The 19223-nt window shown below is 38.5% G+C and overlaps 1 protein-coding gene across 1 annotated transcript in view; it reads left to right on the top strand.

Annotated features, from left to right (window-relative positions):
• PTPN21 (protein tyrosine phosphatase non-receptor type 21) overlaps window positions 1-19223 on the top strand; it is a 63838-nt gene that overhangs the window by 20508 nt on the left and 24107 nt on the right. The window contains exons 3-10 of the mRNA XM_032482477.1: window positions 5346-5515; window positions 9166-9263; window positions 10517-10584; window positions 11387-11457; window positions 13414-13501; window positions 13904-13992; window positions 16488-16575; window positions 17242-17321. Of these exons, the coding sequence (XP_032338368.1) occupies window positions 5346-5515; window positions 9166-9263; window positions 10517-10584; window positions 11387-11457; window positions 13414-13501; window positions 13904-13992; window positions 16488-16575; window positions 17242-17321 (752 nt within the window). The remainder of the gene's footprint in view (window positions 1-5345; window positions 5516-9165; window positions 9264-10516; window positions 10585-11386; window positions 11458-13413; window positions 13502-13903; window positions 13993-16487; window positions 16576-17241; window positions 17322-19223) is intronic.

Raw genomic sequence — 19223 nt, 5'->3', positions numbered from 1 at the left:
CTACTGCTGAGCTATACTCACCCCCTACTTTATTTTTAATTATTGAATAATGCTTCATTGTATGTATATTCTATAATTTGATTATCTTTTCATCTATTTATGGACACTTGGGTTATTTCCATCTTTTAGCTATTGCACATAGCCCTGCTATAAACATGTGTGTACACATATTTATTTGAGCACCTATTTTTAGTTCTTTGAGGGGAATATATAGGAGTGGAATTGCTGTGTCATATGGTAATTATATGTTTTATTTTTTGAGGAGCTGCCAAACTGTTTTCCATAGCAGCTGAACCATTTTATATTCCTACCAGCAGTGTATAAGGGTTCTAATTTCTCTACTTCCTCAGCAACACTTACTTTCTGTTTCAAGTTATATCCAACCTAATGGGTGTGGAGTGGTATCTCATTGTGGTTCTGAGTTGCATTTCACTAAAGATGGGGTGGTTGAGCATTTTTTCATGTTTCTTGGCCATTTATATATATTTTTTGGAGAAATATCTATTCAACTCCTTTGCCTATTTTTAAAATTGGGTTGTTTGTTCTTTTGATGTTGTTGTGTGAGTTCTTTACATATTCTAGATACCAGACTCTTATCAAATATATGATTTGCAAATATTTTCTCCCATTCTGTAGGTTGTCTTTTTGCTTTCTTGATTTGGTCCTTTGATGCATGCAGTTTTTAATTTTGTTGAAGTCAAATTTATCTGTTTTTTCCTTTTGTTGCTCATGCTTTTGGCACTTCAAGAATCTTATTTCCAAATTCATGAAGTTGTGAAGGTTTACTCCTATGTTTTCTTCCAAAGAGTTTTATGATTTAGTTCTTATATTTAGGACATTGATCCAGTTTAAGTTAATTTTTTGTATATGGTGTGAGGTCAGGGTCTAATTTTTATTCTTTTAATTGTGGGTCTTCAGTTGATCCAGAACCATTTGTTGAAGAGACTATTTTTCTCCACTGAATAGTCTTTGCACTCTTGTTGAAAATCAATTGACTATAAAAGCATGGGTTTATTTCTGGACTCAATTCAGTATCATTGGTCTAAATGTCTCTCCTTATACCAGTACCTCACTGTTTTGATTATGGTAGCTTAGCAGTAAGTTTTAAAATTAGAAAGTGTGGATCTCCCAACTTTATTCTTTTTTTATATTGTTTTGCCTATTTGGAGTCCCTTGCAATTCACATAAATTTGAGGATTGGTTTTTCCATTTCTGTGAAAAAAGCTGTTGAAATTTTGGTAGGGATTGCATTTGAATCTGTAGGTCACTTTGGATAGTGTTGCCATCTTAACAATACTAAGTGTTCCATTTGAGAACTTTTCCGTTTAATTTCTTTCAGCCATGTTTTGTATTGTTTACCATACACATCTTTTCACCTCTTTGGTTTAAGTTTATTTTTAAATGTTTTATTCTTTTGGATGCTATTATAAGTTAATTGTTTTCTTAATTTCTCTTTTGAATTTTACGTTGCTGGTGTACAGAATCCATACTGAGTTTTGCAAGTTGATCTTGAATCCTTGAACTTTGCTGAGTTTATTGGCTTGAGGAGTTTTTTTGTCGTTGTTAGTTTTTGGTCTTTTGATAGGGACTTTTTTTTTTTTTAAAGAAAGGCCACAAGGTGTGGGGGTTAGGTGCTCAGGTTAAAGTAGAATTAGGTACACACTCCACAGGCAAGAGTGCAGGCCGTCTCCAAAGAGGAGGGAGCAAGAGAAGTGGCCACGAGGCTCGTGTTGCCAGTTTTTATGGGCTTGGTAGCTTCATATGCTAACAAGTGGGAGGACCATTTTAACTACCTTGGGAAAAGGGCTGGGATTCCCAGGAAGTTGGCCATTGCCCACTCTTTGACCTTTTATAGTTAGCCTTGGAGCTTTGGCTAGAATTTCTAGTGCACCGTTGACTAGCATGGGCATACTTGTCTTGTTCCTAATCTTAGGGGAAAGTCTTTCACTCTTTTACCATTTAGTGTCATGTTCCCTGTGGGTTTTTCATAAATGCTCTTGAAGTTGAGAAGTTCTCTTGTATTCCTAGGTTTCTAAGTATTTTTATCATGAAATGGCATTAGGTTTTGTCAAATGCTTTTTCTGTGTCAATTTTGTTGATTGTGTTTTTCCCTTCATATCGGTAATGTATCACATTGATTGGTTTTTGTGTGAACCACTTTTGCACTCCTGGGTTGAATCCCACTTGGTCATGGTGTATAATCCTTTTAGTGTGCTGTTGAATTCAGTTTGCTAGTATTTTGTTGCGGATCTACACATCTATGGTTATGAGGGATATTGCTCTATAGTTGTCTTTCCTGGTGGTGTCGTTGATCTGGCTTTGATATCAGGATAATGCTGGCCTATAGAATGAGGAAGGAAATGTTCTCTACTTGTCTCTGATTTTTTTCCCGCCCTTTGTTTGCTTTATGGATGGGTTTTAAATTATTTTGAAAAGTTAATTACCCAGCTTCTCAAGATTATCATCCAAAACAAATCCCCCCAAATGGACTTACACAAACAATTCTATGCCTGATGAAAATTTAATCACAGTATTTTGTTGCTCAAACTCTACATGCCTGTCTTAGAAACAAACCATATTACAGTTAAAAAATCTTGTGGAATCAGGTGTTGTTATTTTATTTTGTATGTGTAGAAATTCTAAGAAAGCATTGAATCCAAGGATTGTAGTGTTATGAGATTTTAGTTACTCATACATTTATAAACATTTCTAGCAGCAATTTTAGAAATATAATACCTCCTTGGGAGTATTTTACAAGACATGAACTTTAGTTTGGCTAACCTTAACTACTGCTTAAGATAGAACTTGAACACAGTGACAAGTACCAAAGCAGATACTTTACTGCAACATAAAATGGGTTAATGTTCAAATGTCTAAAATCTTATACTCTCCTATATCTAAAATAGCTAATCAGCAAATAATTTGCTAAATCTATATTCAGCTATTTGCACAATTAAAGTTCTACTTCTTTATAGGTATATAATCTGTGAAAAACTATGGAATTTCACAAATCTATTTCTTTTTGACTTTCTATCCATATGTAACATGAGTAATAAATGCATTGCTAAAATAAATACACTTAACATATTTTAAGAGTTTATTTCTTTCAGAATGTGCTTTATTTGGAATGTTAGTAGATTATTCAGGTATTTTCTTATAATTATGTCATGATCAGCTCGCAAAAGGGGCAACCACAAATTATATAATAAACCTGTAGTTTTATAATTCTATTTAAAATTTTGTGTTTGGAGCATTCAAGTCCAACTAGATTTAAAGGAAAAAATAATGTATATAAACAGTATTTTTAAGACCTTTCAATTTTGGTTAAAAGTGAAATACCATTATGACCAAAACAATTTTAGATCCTAAAGAAAGCCTAGTCTTTTGCATTTTTTTTTTAACTTTTTGTGGGGGAGTTGTAATTAGGCTTATTTATTTATTTTTGTAGGAGGTACTGGGGATTGAACCCAGGACCTCGTGCATGCTAGGCATGCACTGTACCACTTGTCTTTTGTGTTTATGGCAAAAAATAAATATTTGTAGAATTAAATGCATAGCAGTGGTATGTGTTATAGACCTAACATGATACATGCAGTCCAGTTCTAAGAACACAAAACACAAATAAAATGAACAGAAATGTATTATGTTGTAATCAATCTAAATAAATGTAATTAGAAGAGGGTTTTTTTTTTTTTGCAGGGTCTTTTAATTGGTTTTTGTTGGTGTTTAGCAGAGTAGGTAAAACTAAACAAAAAAAAATAGCGGTTTTCTAGTGACAAAATGCATTCATATGTTTTGCATTTAGGTCTCATGATGGAATTATGAGGGAGGTATTACCTTATTCTACACCTGAGAAAACTCAGTTGGACTGATTCTTTCCACTTCACAGCTAGCAAGTGTTAGAAATTAAACAGGACTTCAGACTTTAAGCAACATTTTCTATTGACAGGTCTTTCTTTCCTTGTAGAAAATTATAAGATGAAATTAATATAGAGGACATGTTCATATAATTACTCTTTTTCTCTGTAAGTTGAAAACTTTTTTTTGAGGATTACAGGTTAAAGAAGTAGCTTGAGTATTATTATTTCTCGTTTTATTTGTTGTTACTCCAAAGCTGTATTATCCAGTACAATGCCACTAGATGTTTGCAGCTATTTAAGTAAATTAAAGTTAAGTAACATTAAAAATTTAGTTCTTCAGCTGCACTGGCCATATTTCATGTGCTTGATAGGCACATGTAGCTCGTGGCTGTTACATTGGAGAGTGCAGATCCAGAACAGTCCCATCATCATAGTAAGTTCTATTCGACACTGTTGCTCCTGAGTCTAGAACAAAGCAGTGATTTTTCCAGTTGCCTTGGTCTGTAAATTGATTTTGAGGCGAATATTAGCAGGGACCCAAGGCTGTCATTTCAACCCCTAAGTGCATTAGCACCCTTTAAGGTGATGACCAAGCCCAGGGTTAGGACTGGTTTACCTGAACAGTTTCGTTACACATCAGCTGAGATCGGAGATGTTTTTTGGGGGGGTTGGTTGGGTGGTAATTAGATTTACTTATTTATTTATTTTTAGTGGAGGTACTAGGGATTGAACCCAGGACCTCTTGAGCTGTATACCCTTCCCCTAGATCTGAATGCTAATATCTGGGTATTTTTTGTAAACCTCTGGGTAAGACACTTAAGTTATTTTACTGCTTTAGGTATAGCTTTTCTGTGTGTGTGTGTGTGTGTGTGTGTGTGTGTGTGTGTGTGTGTAACTGTATCTGTCTGTATGTGTATTTACCTACAGCATTATAGTTGCTTTAAATTTGTATCTAATGAACTTTGAGGGACAAAAAAGTGTTGCAATTGCATCTTTATTACTAGAATTTGTAATATTTACGTGAAATTATTTATTTATAGAAGCCAAAATTGAGTGTAGTGATAAGTTGGATGAACACTAATCTAGTCAGAATTCAACTAGGTAGAACCCCAGTTATGTTTATTAAAAAATATTAATTATTATATATTTGGTATCTTGATAATTTAAAAACTAAACTTTTTTTCAGTATGTTTTTTGTTGAACTTATGTAAGATTGTATAGCACCTGCTGCATTCTGATGTCTAGGCGTTTTTCTGTGCAGGGTTCAAGAAATTGTCTGTAAGGATAATTGACTTTTCGCTTCTATTTCCTGAATGAGTATCTAGATACGGGTAGCTCTGGCCTTTTCTCCCCCTTCAGGTTTTGCTGTGGTCCCTTTCTGAGAAGAGAAGCAGTAGGAGATTGTGGTCACTTGATCCCAGGTCATGGTTTAGAGCAATTCTTTTGGGCGTTTCTGCCTCCTTCAGTGACTTTCCCTCTTTCCAGATCACTTACTTCAGCCTCTGGTACTACAACAAGCAAAATCAGCGCCGGTGGGTAGATTTGGAAAAACCTCTAAAGAAGCAGCTGGATAAATATGCATTGGAACCTACTGTCTACCTTGGAGTGGTGTTTTATGTGCCTTCTGTTTCCCAGCTGCAGCAGGAGATTACCAGGTAAGAAATAATGTGCTGTTTGTTTTTAGGAAATCTAGTGGGATTAAAAAGTGAAACTAAGGTTGAAGTCAGGAGATAAGGCCAAACTTTGCCCTCTCGCCCCACATTTTTAGCCACAGTATTACATGGAGGTTCTGGTATGTGGTATGTGCTTTACTGCATGTTGCACGAGTTATGGGTTCACTAGGCACAAGGGAATGATTAAAGGACAGAATGATGTTTTCATCCTGGCTGTGAACTCTTCTTATTGTGATGTCGTCTGTCATGTTTTTGTTGATTTGTTTCTGATCTTTGTAACAGTGAAATGAGAGAGATTTAAAAAAACAATTAGACACAAAATCTGTATTTACTCATCAAGGAAATGTGTGGAAGAAGGGCCCTTCCAGTTCTGACCCCAGTAACCGTGTATGCACAGATGGGGGAGGTCAGTGGGGAGACAGAGGGGTGTTGGAGGTCAGGGGGTTTTGGCCAGTTAGTGCACTTAGACGGGACAAAGGCAGAAGGGGAAGAATGTATGAGGGAATGGCATAGAGGAACTGAATGGTCTTTTTTTTTTTTTTTCCCCTTGAAGATAAAGAGAAAAAAAAACAAGGAATAAAATTTGCATTCTTGAGCCTGCCTTTCACATTCTCCAAAATCCACAACTGCCTTATCTTTTTAACCCTGTTTTTAACATTACTTTCAAGCCAAGCTGAGTTCACTACTTGCAGGGTCCTGAACATGCTGCATGCCTTTTCACCTTTGTGCCTTACCCCTGTCTTTTATATTTATGTACTGGAATCCTGTTCATCTGAATTTTAGTTCAAAAGGCACCCTCCTTGATAAAGCTTCTGTGACATCCTCCCCTTCTCCCCCCGTCAGGCTGGAATGAGCTCCGTCCTAGAATTTGCTTGTACTTATGTCAAGATGGCAGTTGTCATAGCCTTTCATTATAGTTATTTGTATACATATCTTTTTCTTAGATTTTTAAACCCATTTTTTTAACCCATATTTTCTTTAACTTTGCCTTTCGAACAATATTTAACACACTGCCCAGCGGATGGAAGAATTTGGTACTGCCCTGTGTTTGTGAAATATTCTTTTTAAGTACCGAGTTCACAGATGATTATTGGGAAAAGATGCAAAAAACCAAAAATCCAGAATCAGGTTGTAGGGATGAGCATGCCTTGACTGTAGAACAGATCTGAGATACAAATATGGAAGAGAGAAGCAGAGCCAAAAGGAGAAAACAGCAGCGGACCACTTTGACTCATGTACTGAAACATTTATTGAAGATATAATATGGTCTGTAATACACACACACACACACACACACACACATACACACATATATATCCTGGTTGCTTCCATTAAAGGATTTTAGGGACAGTGGGATAATATAAGGAAAGATAATAAAAGCAACCACTTCTGTTCTTTACTGTATGTTTGGCACTATCCCAAGCTCTTTCTACTTGTTAATTCATTTAATTCTCACAACAAATCCTACGAGGTAGGTACTGTTACTATCTCTGTTTTGTAGGTGAGGAAACCAAGACACGGAAAGGCTAATAACTCCCTTGCCCAAGGCCATGTTGATAGTGTGCAGTGGCCTGAGATTTAAACTCAGGCTAGCTCCTGAGTCCTTGCTCTCAACCATTGTATTCTATGGACTATAGTATAAAAATTCTAAAAAATAAAGATGAAAATACTAGAAAAATCTCTAACTGGAGATTTGTGGCAGTTAAGAACATGAGCTTTGGGGTCATTTGGACCTGGATTCAAACCCCAGTGGGGCCTTCCCCTGTGGATTTGAGCGTTTTACATAATCTCTGAGCTCCAGCTCCTCATCAGTAAAAGGTGGCTGTTAAATGGTGGAGAAAGTGGCCAGGAGGGTAGTACGAGGGTTGTCAGTGACTGGCTCTGCCTGGATTTTAGCTGTGCATTTCACGGCAGTCATGGCAACAGAAGGAATATTATGAGTCCCAAACTTCATTATCTGATAAAAAAGAGCATCCCAGTTTGCAAACATGACAGATTTTCCTAGTATTATCACTTAAAAGGAAATTTTCAGGGGGGATTTTATGTAAAAGACATTGAACCAGCAATGAGAAAATGTGGAGGAATCAACTCTCATAACAGCAAAAATACAATGTATGGCAAAAAAAGAAAAAAAATTCTGTGAGAGGCTAAGTTAATGTGGTCCAGATGTGCTGCTTTCCAGTGATTTGATTTAAGGAGAGAACCAAGAATACTGAGAGTGGAATATGTGGACAGCATACTCAATAGATAGACTTCTTTAAATACAGCCTTTAAGTAGATGTTTGAAAGGAGCCACTGAAGAAAGTTTCGAGGTCTCCTCTTTGGCAAGATCTCAGAGTTACCAGCATTCTGTTTGCCGATTGAGGGAAATCTACAGATTCTGCTACGAAGCAGGTAGAAGGGGATAAGTTGGATCTAAATGATTCTTATTAAAATGGGTAGTATTTTGGTCAGGTTCTGACAAAACAAAGAATGGAAACCTCAGAGGTAGCTAAAATAGGATGATGTAAGGACGCGCAGGCTCTCGGGAATTCAGTTGTGAACTGTAACTGAGTTGTGCTTCGTAGACAATAAACAGACATCAAACCTGGACAAGATTCTGGATTCAAGATGGTTCTGTGGACTGTATTGGCAGAGGGTCGGTGGATCTTCATTGAACACCGTATCCCCAGCATCTAGAACAATGCTTGATGCAAAGTAGGCCCTAGTAATTACCTAGGTGAATAAATAACAGGAAGGCAGAATACATCTTCACTGTAGACCTTTATCACAATGGAGAAGTGACAGATGAAATATTGATGGTTGGCTGAAAGTAGATGACTGCTGATAGTAATGACAACAGCTGTTTATTAAACGCCAGCTATGTGTTAGCGGTATCATGCTAAGACTGTTACATAGATGCCTTGATACGTTCAGCCTTGTGAAGGGGTAATGGTACCCTATTTTCCTGGTGAAAATTTAAACCCACAGATAATGACTTGCCCAGGTTCGGGCAAAATGCTAAGTTGGAGATCTGGAATTTAATCTAGGTCTGCCTGACTAAAGCTTGTGCTGGTTACTAGTGCCCTATATGTTGAAAGCATAAACAGAAGTAAAGCCCCATTACAGGAGAATTAAGAAAGCATCTTAGTAGCCATTCTGTTTGGTGTTTCATCAAAGAGTATTTTAATATAAGCCTGGTCTGAATTATCAGGAACTGGTTCCTTCTGGCTTTACTTTCCAGGGCTGGGAAAGTCTTACATCGCCAAGTTACTAATTAGAGTTTTTAAAGTAAAGATTGGCCATTGATTCTCTGTTTCTCTGTCTAAGAAGAACAAAACTCAGGGACTGTTTTACTACAGGGTATCAGACAGATGACCAGCTGTCTTCTAGATTATAGTAGTTTGTAGCTTTGAAATAAATACAGTTAAGGATAAGTGACTCAATAACTTGATTGTATTGTGTGTGTGTGTGTGTATGTGTTTGCAGGTATAGATACAGTCAGGGACATTTCTGTCATTCTTCGAAACCATCTGAGCTTAAGATTTTGGCTAGTTTATGCTCCTCTATGAAATTATGATAAAATGCATTGTGTCTTAATTGAGGATAATACTGATACTGACATTTAAAAACTGACCTTTTTTTTAAAATAGGTATCAGTATTATCTACAGCTGAAGAAAGATATCTTGGAAGGAAACATTCCTTGTACATTAGAACAAGCAATTCAGCTAGCAGGCTTAGCTGTTCAAGGTAAGTAACGGCAGTTGATAATGTAATAGATCTATCAGGTTGAAATGTGTGTCAAACAGAAATAGCAAGGGATTCTTAAAGTAACTGACTTTATAGAAAGTACTATAGAGTAGTTTTCTACATTAGTGAAATGTTACTCTGTTATCTAAGGGGCTTCCTTGTGGGGAAAAATGAGCTTGGGTTACCTCAGTGGATTACCTCAACCTTCAGGAACGTTAAGCATGTTATCAAATGTCAACCGAGCAAACAGACCAAAAGTAGAGAGGAAATACACACACACGCACACACACATAGCATTCAATATGCTGCTGTGTTCCTCTAGTTCAAGGACTGGGTCTGCGGCTAGCTAGTATTTTCGGAAGAAAGATCAACCAAACAAGGAGGTCATGTTTGCTTATACTGTAAGCATGCGTCATTTGTTTGGTTTCTTAAATAGTTGTCCTAGATTATAGAGCATCAATCATAATAAATAGTTTTGCATTTCACAAGTATTTTTGAGTTGTTTAATTGTCATTTTTCACGTGACAAATATTTACGTGTATGTAATATAGTTTGGGAAGACTTACGATGGGCATTATTTCAAATGATAACTGGCATTTAGTCTTGGGAATTGAAATTTAATCAGAAGAATTATGAATAAAATCCCTTCAGATACTAGCAGGCATGGAGACACGTATCATTTCTAGACAAACAGATGCCTGGTATATATGGAGCCACATTCCTTTTCAAGGTACTTTGAATCTTCTTAAGTGTCGTCTTTGGCTTTAAGAGTTAATTTTTCCATAAGTTTTTTGCTGAACTGTCAATTTTTTTAACAACTAAAAGTTTCTAAACAAATACATCCTATAACATGTTTAGATGATCTAATTCTGTCCCCTAGAGGCAATCACTACTATGAACAGTTTGGTTTCTTCCTGACATTTTTCTGGGTATAAGTAGGCACACGTGATTATAGGGTAGGTTTTGTTTATTTTTTAGTGATAAAAAATGAAGTCATTTGTATGTAATTTTGACTTGTTTTTTCACTTTATTAAAGGCATTTTTTCTAAGTCAAGACACATAAATTTACCCAATTAATGTTTTTAAAAAGATATTTTAAAAATACATACTTTATAAGCTGTAAGGCAAATTTGACTTCTGAAAACTTCCAAATCATAAGCATACCATCTGCCCTACTGCACATTGAATTTAGTTGTGCATATTTGCTTCCAATTAAACATAATTGACATGTGAATATTTGTCATTTTATATAGCTGACTTTGGTGACTTTGATCAGTATGAATCCCAGGACTTCCTTCAGAAATTTGCCTTGTTTCCTGTGGTAAGAATTCTTTTGACATTGGGCCTTTTAATAAACAGTTTATTTCTATACCCTTAATGACCCCTGAAATGAAGTCCATATGGTAGACTTACTAGGCAGGAATAGAGTTAAAAAATCAATTCCTTCTTATAAACAGCAACTCAGAGGCTTTCCCTGTTGTGGTGTTCTGGTCCTTGTAAACCCACAGAAACTGAAGGATCTGTGGTCACTGGGCCACAGCCAGAGAAACTCATTTTGTGTTTGGATGTGAGTTTAAAGAGAGGGACTCATTTCCAGCTTCTGAGGAACCACACAGAAGTTTTGCTTTTAACTGAAGGCTCAAAACCTCATAAAGTTGTGCTGAAATGAATTTGGTTTCTCGTCAGCAATTTAAGGAGTAGATGAAAGAAAGACACTACCTTCTAGTTTTTAAAGTCCCTACTGATGGAACTGAGGGGAAAACGGTGCATTGGAACAGCTACAGGAGGTGGTAGGCTTCTCCTGAGTGTCCACACAGCCAGCCAGGGAACACACAAGATGCTGTTATGTGCTGGGCTTGGCACTGGCTGATGGATGTGTTACCAACCTGAAATAAACCATCTGAAACTTTCTCGGAGATGAATTGAGAAGAGGGCAAGTGTTTTGGCTCCTGAGCAGAAGCCACTTAATTCCTTAGATTATAATTACATACTTAAGCAAAGCTTTCACATATTAATAGAGTCCTAGTTTTGCCTGCTGGTTGACAAGAGTCAGTAACAGCATGAATTCTTCTAGGAAATTTGGGTGACTTGTTTACATACTCACCGCAGTGTGTTTTCTTCAGGGGTGGTTACAAGATGAAAAAGTACTGGAAGAAGCTACTCAAAAAGTGGCCTTGCTGCATCAGAAATACAGGTAACGCCGAGAAATGGAAGAAGTGTAGAACTGACGCCTGTTTGAGTTTGAACCGTGCGCTGACACCATTCAGCCTGGAGCTTTGCTGCTGCTGCTGCTGCTGCAACCACTGCTAGTTCCGAGGAGCCAACATTTGCAGAGCACTCTCTGTGTACTCTGTGCTCCTCTGAGCTCTTACCCACGTTAACTCATTTATTGTTCATGTTTGATCATTGATGAAACTGGGAAAGTTGAAAGCAGCCAGTCTGTGTGCCAGTTCTTCCTGCCGTGTATGAAGAGTTTTGGTGGTGACCTCGCCCTGTGTAGGCTGATGTAAGATTAGGGAGACTTGTTTTCGTTCGTGATGTGGCAAGTACAGCACCCCCTGCCCCCCTCCATCCCTCTGGATAAGCTGTGCTGGGAACTGTGGTGCTTTCTGACCCCTGCCTCTGGGTAGACAATGACTTTCTTTGGGAATCTGTGTATTGACCTTAAGAAGAACCCTCTCCTAGAGAAGGCTAGGTCTTAGTCTAAACCGAGTACCACGCAGTTCCGACGACTTTATGTATCATTACATTCTTATAACCACTCTTTAAGGTAAATGTTATTATCTCCTTACAGATTGGGAAAATCATGCTCACAGAGACTAAATAACTTGCCCAAAGTTACAGGTGGTAGAGGTGGGATTTGAACCCAGGTCTGTCTAATTGTAACCGTCTTTCATCTCCTCCCATTAAAAATAACGTTCTGTCTTTAGTCTGTCTCCACTCGAATCCATACAGTCACTCACAAAAGATTAATCTTTCTAAAATAATCCCTTTCACCTTATTTCCCTTCTTCTCCTCAGACGTCACAAGTCTTTTCTTGCTTTCTGCTAGCCTGAGTTCATTACTCCGGGGATTAAAGACTTCCCACAAGTTGGTTAAATATTGCCATTCCAGCTTTACCTTCTGCTGTCCATATGAACCTCTTCTTGCAGCATAGTTAATCCCTCAGGCACACATCACTCTGTCTTTTGTTATTTTCATTCATTCATTTGTGCATCTCATTGAAAGATAGTTTAGTGCTGTTACTCTGTATGAGGCAGAGTGCCAGATGCTATGGCACAAAGGTAAATAGAACAGTGACCTGCCATCAAAGAATATATTCCCTGTTCTGGAGCCTTATGGGATAGGCAGGACAGCCCACTGTAATAGTAATTACAGCTCATAATGAGTGCAGGGGAGAGGTGTGCACAGAATGTGATGGATCTGCTCAGAGCTGGAGCATCTGACTTAGGCTCCAGGCAACCACAGGAGGTGACAGAGAAGCCTGAGACCTGAGGGATATTAAGGATTGACCAGGTGCACAAGTGGGTGAGGGGTATACCGGGGAGTGGGATTGGCATGTGCAAAGCCTAGGGGCATGAGGGAATATGGGCTATTCAAAGAAGTGCCATTTGGGTTGGTCACAGTGTGGGGTGCCTTGTGGTGTAGGGGAGCAGCAGACGATGAGGCTGGAGAGGCAGGTGTCCATGCAGCTGAGTGCCGTCCTTACCCACACTGCCTTCGTACCCACCCACCCATGTCATTCTGTCACTGGAGCTGAAAAGGATTTCCATCTTCTAACCCTTACTTCCAGTACTTACCTATTTGGCATTTAGCTCACAATGCTTAGTATTGCCTGGTACTTCGGTGGTTTAGAAAGAATTCTAGCTTTCACTGAAGGTTTTTCAGGCAGTTGTTTTATTTCCTACATTTCCCCTTGCCTGCCTGGAGTACAAGGGATAGGATCATACATAACTAACCCTCGGGATTCAGAACAGTTCTTTTGCATGTAGTTGATTTTCAGTAAATATTGATAGATTGATGTAACTAACTACAGATGCTTAGAAACTTGAAATGTTTATGATGTTTTACACCAAATTGATGCATAGTTGTTTTTTTTTAAATTTTTTAGTTTTTGTGAATAATCTGGCTAACCTCTTCTGGGTTGCAGAGGGCTCACTGCTCCTGATGCTGAAATGCTGTACATGCAGGAGGTGGAGAGAATGGATGGCTACGGCGAAGAGAGCTACCCTGCGAAGGTAAGCTTGGCACAAGGACTGGGCTCTCCAAAAGTAACCTGAATAATTTCTAAGCGAATAGTGGGCAAGCCCAGGGGCGCCCTGCTGTGCAAAGGCTGAAGATGTGCAAAAGTCTGCAAACCTAAAAGCTGAGGTCCTTGTGACCAAATTTTGTAGTAAAACACATTTCTGTTTTGAAGTTCGTTCTTGGAAATGCTCTTGAAATAGTGTTCCTTAAGGAGCCCAACTCTGTTTTCATACGTATATACAAGATGGCACGTTTACACCTTGCAGACTTTTTCCCTTCACGCAGGTCTTCTGGACATTCTATGTCTGGGAAACACAGGGAGGGAAGTAGATGTAGCTGTTGTAGGTCTTTGCTTCTGCCGCCTGAGTGTTTCCTGTTGTGCTTTCTCCTTTTAGGATAGCCAAGGCAGCGACATATCCATCGGAGCGTGTCTCGAAGGCATCTTTGTGAAACATAAGAATGGAAGGCCTCCTGTGATATTTAGGTATTTTTCTGACATCTTTCTGTGGACTTTCTGTGGTTCCTGTTGGTGGTATTTTTAGTACCTATGCTAGTTATAGCGTTCACAGGTAAGTCACCCCCGGGTCTGATTGGGAAATAGAAACATGCCCTTCCTAGAATAAAATGCCACCTCACTGCCGTGGTGGTTTTTATAAGATTCTTCAAAACCAAGTTGCAGAAAATAGTGCTTAAAGTGATGGGTACCTATGAAATGCTAAAAAATATGTGACACTTTACTTACCATACTGAGGCCATTCTTTGTTTTGATGTGAATTTTTCATTTGAGCTCTGGTTTCTAGAGCTATTTCTTGGGGCAAATCTAGGTCTTTTTCTGATTCTAGTTTGTACAAAAATTCCTAAAATACCAGTATGTAATCAAATTTCAATTACTTTTTTGGGGTTTTGTTTTTTTTTTTTTTTGGTGGGGGGAGGTAATTAAGTTTATTTATTTATTTTTAGAAAAGGTCCTGGGGATTGAACCCAGGACCTTGTGCGTGCTAGACATGCACTCTACCACTTGAGCTATATCCTCCTCCCTTCAGTTACTTTTTATAACGTTCATTTTTTTTCTTGATTATACAAATGTGATGCTATTCGTTTACGGAAATCTTAGAATGTATCTAGTAAGAAGGACACAAAGAATATATAGTAATGTGCTGACAGTGGCCGACTCTGAACAGTGAGATTGCAGGTGATTTAATTTCCTTTTCAGTATTCTGTGTCCCAATTTATATCTTACAGATAGTAAGTTAGACCATGTTGTTCAATCCCTGCCTTTTCATTCCTTAAAATCCATAGTCTAGAAAATCCAAAGTGTCATTTCATGGAAATATTGCCAATTTTACTCTACTTTGACTCTATTGTCTCTTGATGAAAAACTTAGTTTATATTCTTTTCATTAAGTGGTAAAACATAGCATTTTTGTGTTTTGGTCCCTTTGTGTTTACCATTTCCTGGTTGATTATTATGAGCCAGGTACGATGCTGAATACCTTCTGTGTGTTTTCTCTGATAATCTTCACAGCAACTCCGAGCAGAGGGGATTACCACATTTTCCATACGGGATAATTGAGGCTTAGAAAAGCTGTGACTTGTCCAGCGTCACCCAGTTCTGAACTGGCATAACCAAGGACTCAGATTCTCCACTTCAAGCTGGACTCTTAATCACCATCTTAAAAGCTTCTTTTATTAAGAGGAATTTAATTTCCCCCCACTATTAAAACTTTCTAAACCATTTTTGCTATTTCTTCCTTAGAACTAGTTTTACCTTTTCAGATTGTTTTTCTCTAAGCTGACATCTCTACCTTCACTTCCTTTGCTTTACTACCTTCTGGGCCCTGAATTCTCCATGGTGATGATGACCACGGAAGCATGTACCTGACTTGAGGAGCAGATCCCCACGCTTAGACTGTCCTGCACTGGGTCAGGTGGCTTCCTTTTGGCAATTGCCCTCATGTCCCCAAGCTGTTCATTGTCTTCCCAGCATACTGAGTTGGGGGCGGTCAGAAAATGGCTCTGGCCTGCACCAGAAGGGCAGGGCCCTGGCATTGCTCAGAAGGCCACAGGAAAACTGGGGACATCCTGCCGGCTTCCTTCATCTCGCTGGATAGGGATTTCTGAAATTGCCTTCTTTAATATGATGCTAATAATCTTTAGGTTTAACAATTAAACACCAAATTCCTACAAATAAATTTTATTTATTTAAATAAATTTAAATAAAACTTAACATAATAGAGAAGCAAAAAAGGGGGTAAATTTTTTTCTTCCAGACCTATTTTTCCCTTTTATAAAATTATAGTTACATAATAAAATACTGATATATAAAATCTGAACATGGTAAAATACAGTTAGAAAGTTCGCGATCAGAGTTTGAATCCTGGTGAACACACCCAGAATAGTTCACTCTTTGGGTTCCTGGCATTTGAACTTTATCTTCACCCTGCTTCACTAGCTTTCAGAGCACCTCTCCTCTACTTTTATGCCTTATTATGCCCTGTATACCTGCAGAATTTAACAGTATTTGTTTGCTTCTACATTCTCTCTCTCAGCCCCACCCTCCAACTATACCCCTTTGGGGGAAGCACTGTTCCTTACTCATCTTAGTATCTTAGGACCTAACACAATTTCTGATACGTCATAGTTGGTGCCCTTGAAAATGTTTGTTGAATGAATGAAGGAGGCATTGGCAACCAGCTGAGAGTGGGATCTTTGATCAAAGTAGTCCAGCAAATGAGGATAAATAGATTTTACATTTTTAAATACGCTGCCTTCATTTAGTATACATGCATTTACTTTTTGCAACTAGCTGTGGTCACTTCAATTAGAAAATGCATGCTAGCTGATTAGAACAACTGTTTTCTTTCTAAAATGATTAAAAAACATTAGCTTATATGTTAAGCTCAAGAAGGAAAGGTCATATATTCTGTCTCAGTAAAAACATGAGAACTCACGTTGCCCTTTTCTGTCTGTCGTTCTTTAGGTGGCATGATATTGCTAACATGTCCCATAATAAGTCCTTCTTTGCACTAGAGCTGGCAAATAAAGAGGAGACCATCCAGTTTCAAACTGTGAGTAAACATTAGGAACTGGTATAGAATATTTTTCCTAGAAGTTAACATTTTTGTGTGCATGTTTGGGTGGTAGCATTAAAATTATAGTTTTATAAAGCATAAAATTTTATAATATACCATTTCACATAATAGAATTTGGCAAAAAGTAGTTGCTTAGTAAATAATGTTGAATGAATGAATGAGTTTTTGGATGAATACTATCTGATGATCTTGAATTAAATTTAAGGGACTGTAAGTAGGTGAGAAAGTAAGCACTAATAATCTTAATTTCCACTGAAAAGTGAATAGCTCTATAGAAATACTATTTCATAGTTACTTCTGTTCTCTTGACAAAGGCTATGAGTCTCTAAGTCAAATGTTTAAAATATCTTTGAGTAGCTCTTTGTCAATAATAAAAGTTGACATTTTCATAATTTTAAAATTTCTAAGTCATTTTGAAACTGATACAAGAATCACACTTTGAGCAGGTTTTTTTTTTTATCTTTATAACTTAAATCCTAATTATAACATTGGAACAATGGGTGCAGTATTAGAAAATGAGAATCACAGTCTGTTAAAAGTGACTTGGATATAATGTCACCCAAATCTGTCATGTTCTCAGAAAAGCTCTGTATCAAGTTGTAGACGTGCTTTTATTTACTTTATGCATATTTTATTTACTAGGAAGACATGGAAACAGCAAAATATGTGTGGAGACTCTGTGTCGCACGACACAAATTTTACAGACTAAATCAGTGTAGCCTGTAAGTATGTCCGACTTGTGGAAATTGTAGGAAATGATGAATTTAGACCCTTTTTTGCCTTGACTTACAGTATATCATCTAGAAGGCAGATTTTTTTAAAAAAGATACCATTTTCGTAACATTTTTGTAACATCTTTGCTTTTGCGTGTTAAAATTTTCTCAATTTTTAAAATTTCACCTTTGGACCAACTTCTAGTAACTACACAGATATGCCTCTAAGATTTCTTTCAACTAGTTACTAGAATTATTCTAATTCTTGAAAGCTAAAGGGGAATTTTTCAAAGCAGCATTTTGAGTAATAAAAGATCAGCTTTTTAAGACATTGCAAGAATTTATACTCCTTCTTCCTAATGTACATTTTCCTCAGCCCATGTGGATCTCCTTCTTCCTGCTGGATTATCCCCATCAGGATATAAACAAGCTGTAATATTTTACCTCTTAAAATTCTTTCCCTTCATTCCACATACCCTCTAGCCATGGGATCATGTCTCTTTTCTCTTTTATAACAGATATCTTCAGTAGTTGTATAATCTTGCTCTCTCTCCTTCCTTCCACCCTGTTTCCCCTAAGCTGCCACACCACCACCATCGCTTGCCAGAGTGACAGTGACCTTCAGCTGGTGGTCATTTCAGGAGTTCTTGTACTTGACTGCTGGGAAGCACCTAACCTCTGGCCATCACGAAGGCCTTCCTCCCTGCACCCTGCGCCCCTTGGCTGCCAGGACTCCCCCTCTCCTGTTTGTCCTCTTTCTAGGCTGCTTCTTCTCAGTCACCTTTGCTGGTGTAGTCCTCGGACCTCTTCTCATCTACACTTGTTCTCTAGGGGATTCAGCTTGACTCAGGCTTCATGGTAGCATCTTTATACTGAAAGGGCATCCGACTTCATTATCTAGCCCCGTCGTCTCCCTGAGCTCTTGACTCTCACACCCTGCCATCTACTTGACATCTCCACTTGAGTACCTCACAGGCTTCTCAAATTTTGTATGCCTAAAACCAAACTTAAAAAAATTTTTTTTTTTAGTAGTTTTGGGTTTATAGGAAAATTGAGCAGAACGTACCAAGAGTCCCCATATACCCCAACATCTCCCCCTCCTCCTAATCCCCCATTGTTACATCTTGCAAGTGGGGCACATCTGTTACAGCTGATAGGCAATATTCATATACGATTATGACCCTAAGTCCACAGTTGATATTAGGGTTGACTCTCGGTGCTGTACGTTCTAAGGGTAAAACCAGACTCTTGATTTGCTCCTCCTCTTCGTGCCCCAGAATCTGCCGCTTCCTACTCTTTCGACAGGTGGCAGCACACCATAGTCACCCAGTTGTCCTGGCCACAAACCCGGAGGCCCTGCTTAATGCCTGTTTCCCTTTCACCCCACGTCCAGTGTATCAGCGCGCTCTGCCAGCACTGCCTTCAAAATGTATCTGGAACTTGATCATTTTCACTACTCTTTCAGCTAATAACTTAGTGCCGGCTGCCATAATTCTCACCTGGAATACTGCCGTAGCCCTCCGACTCTCCACGTCTGCCCCTGCCCTGCCTGTAGCTTACGTTCCACAGTCAGCCAGGATGGTCTTAGTGCAGCGTCAGTCAGACCCTGTCACTCTTCTTAAGACCTGCGTTGACACTCCATCGTGCTTCAGAGTGCCAGGCTGTGTGCGATCTGGTCCTTGCCTGGCTCCAGCCTTGCTCCCTTTACCCTCCTCCTTGCTCCCACTGTTCCAGCCACACTAGTATCCTTTCTGGGCTGCGAACACATTCCTCCCTCTGCCTGCATCCCTCTCCTCCCACGTCTTCCTGTGCTGGCTCCCTCATTGCATCATGGTCTCCTCACAGGTGCCCTTGGTCAGAGGGGCTGTTCCTGACCACCCTGTGTATCCCCCTCCCCATCTGCTCTGTTTC

This window comes from Camelus ferus, chromosome 6 (assembly GCF_009834535.1).
Source record: "Camelus ferus isolate YT-003-E chromosome 6, BCGSAC_Cfer_1.0, whole genome shotgun sequence".
Taxonomy (NCBI): domain Eukaryota; kingdom Metazoa; phylum Chordata; class Mammalia; order Artiodactyla; family Camelidae; genus Camelus; species Camelus ferus.
The sequence above is the reverse complement of the archived record's forward strand: the minus strand, read 5'-3'. Positions and strand labels throughout refer to the sequence as shown.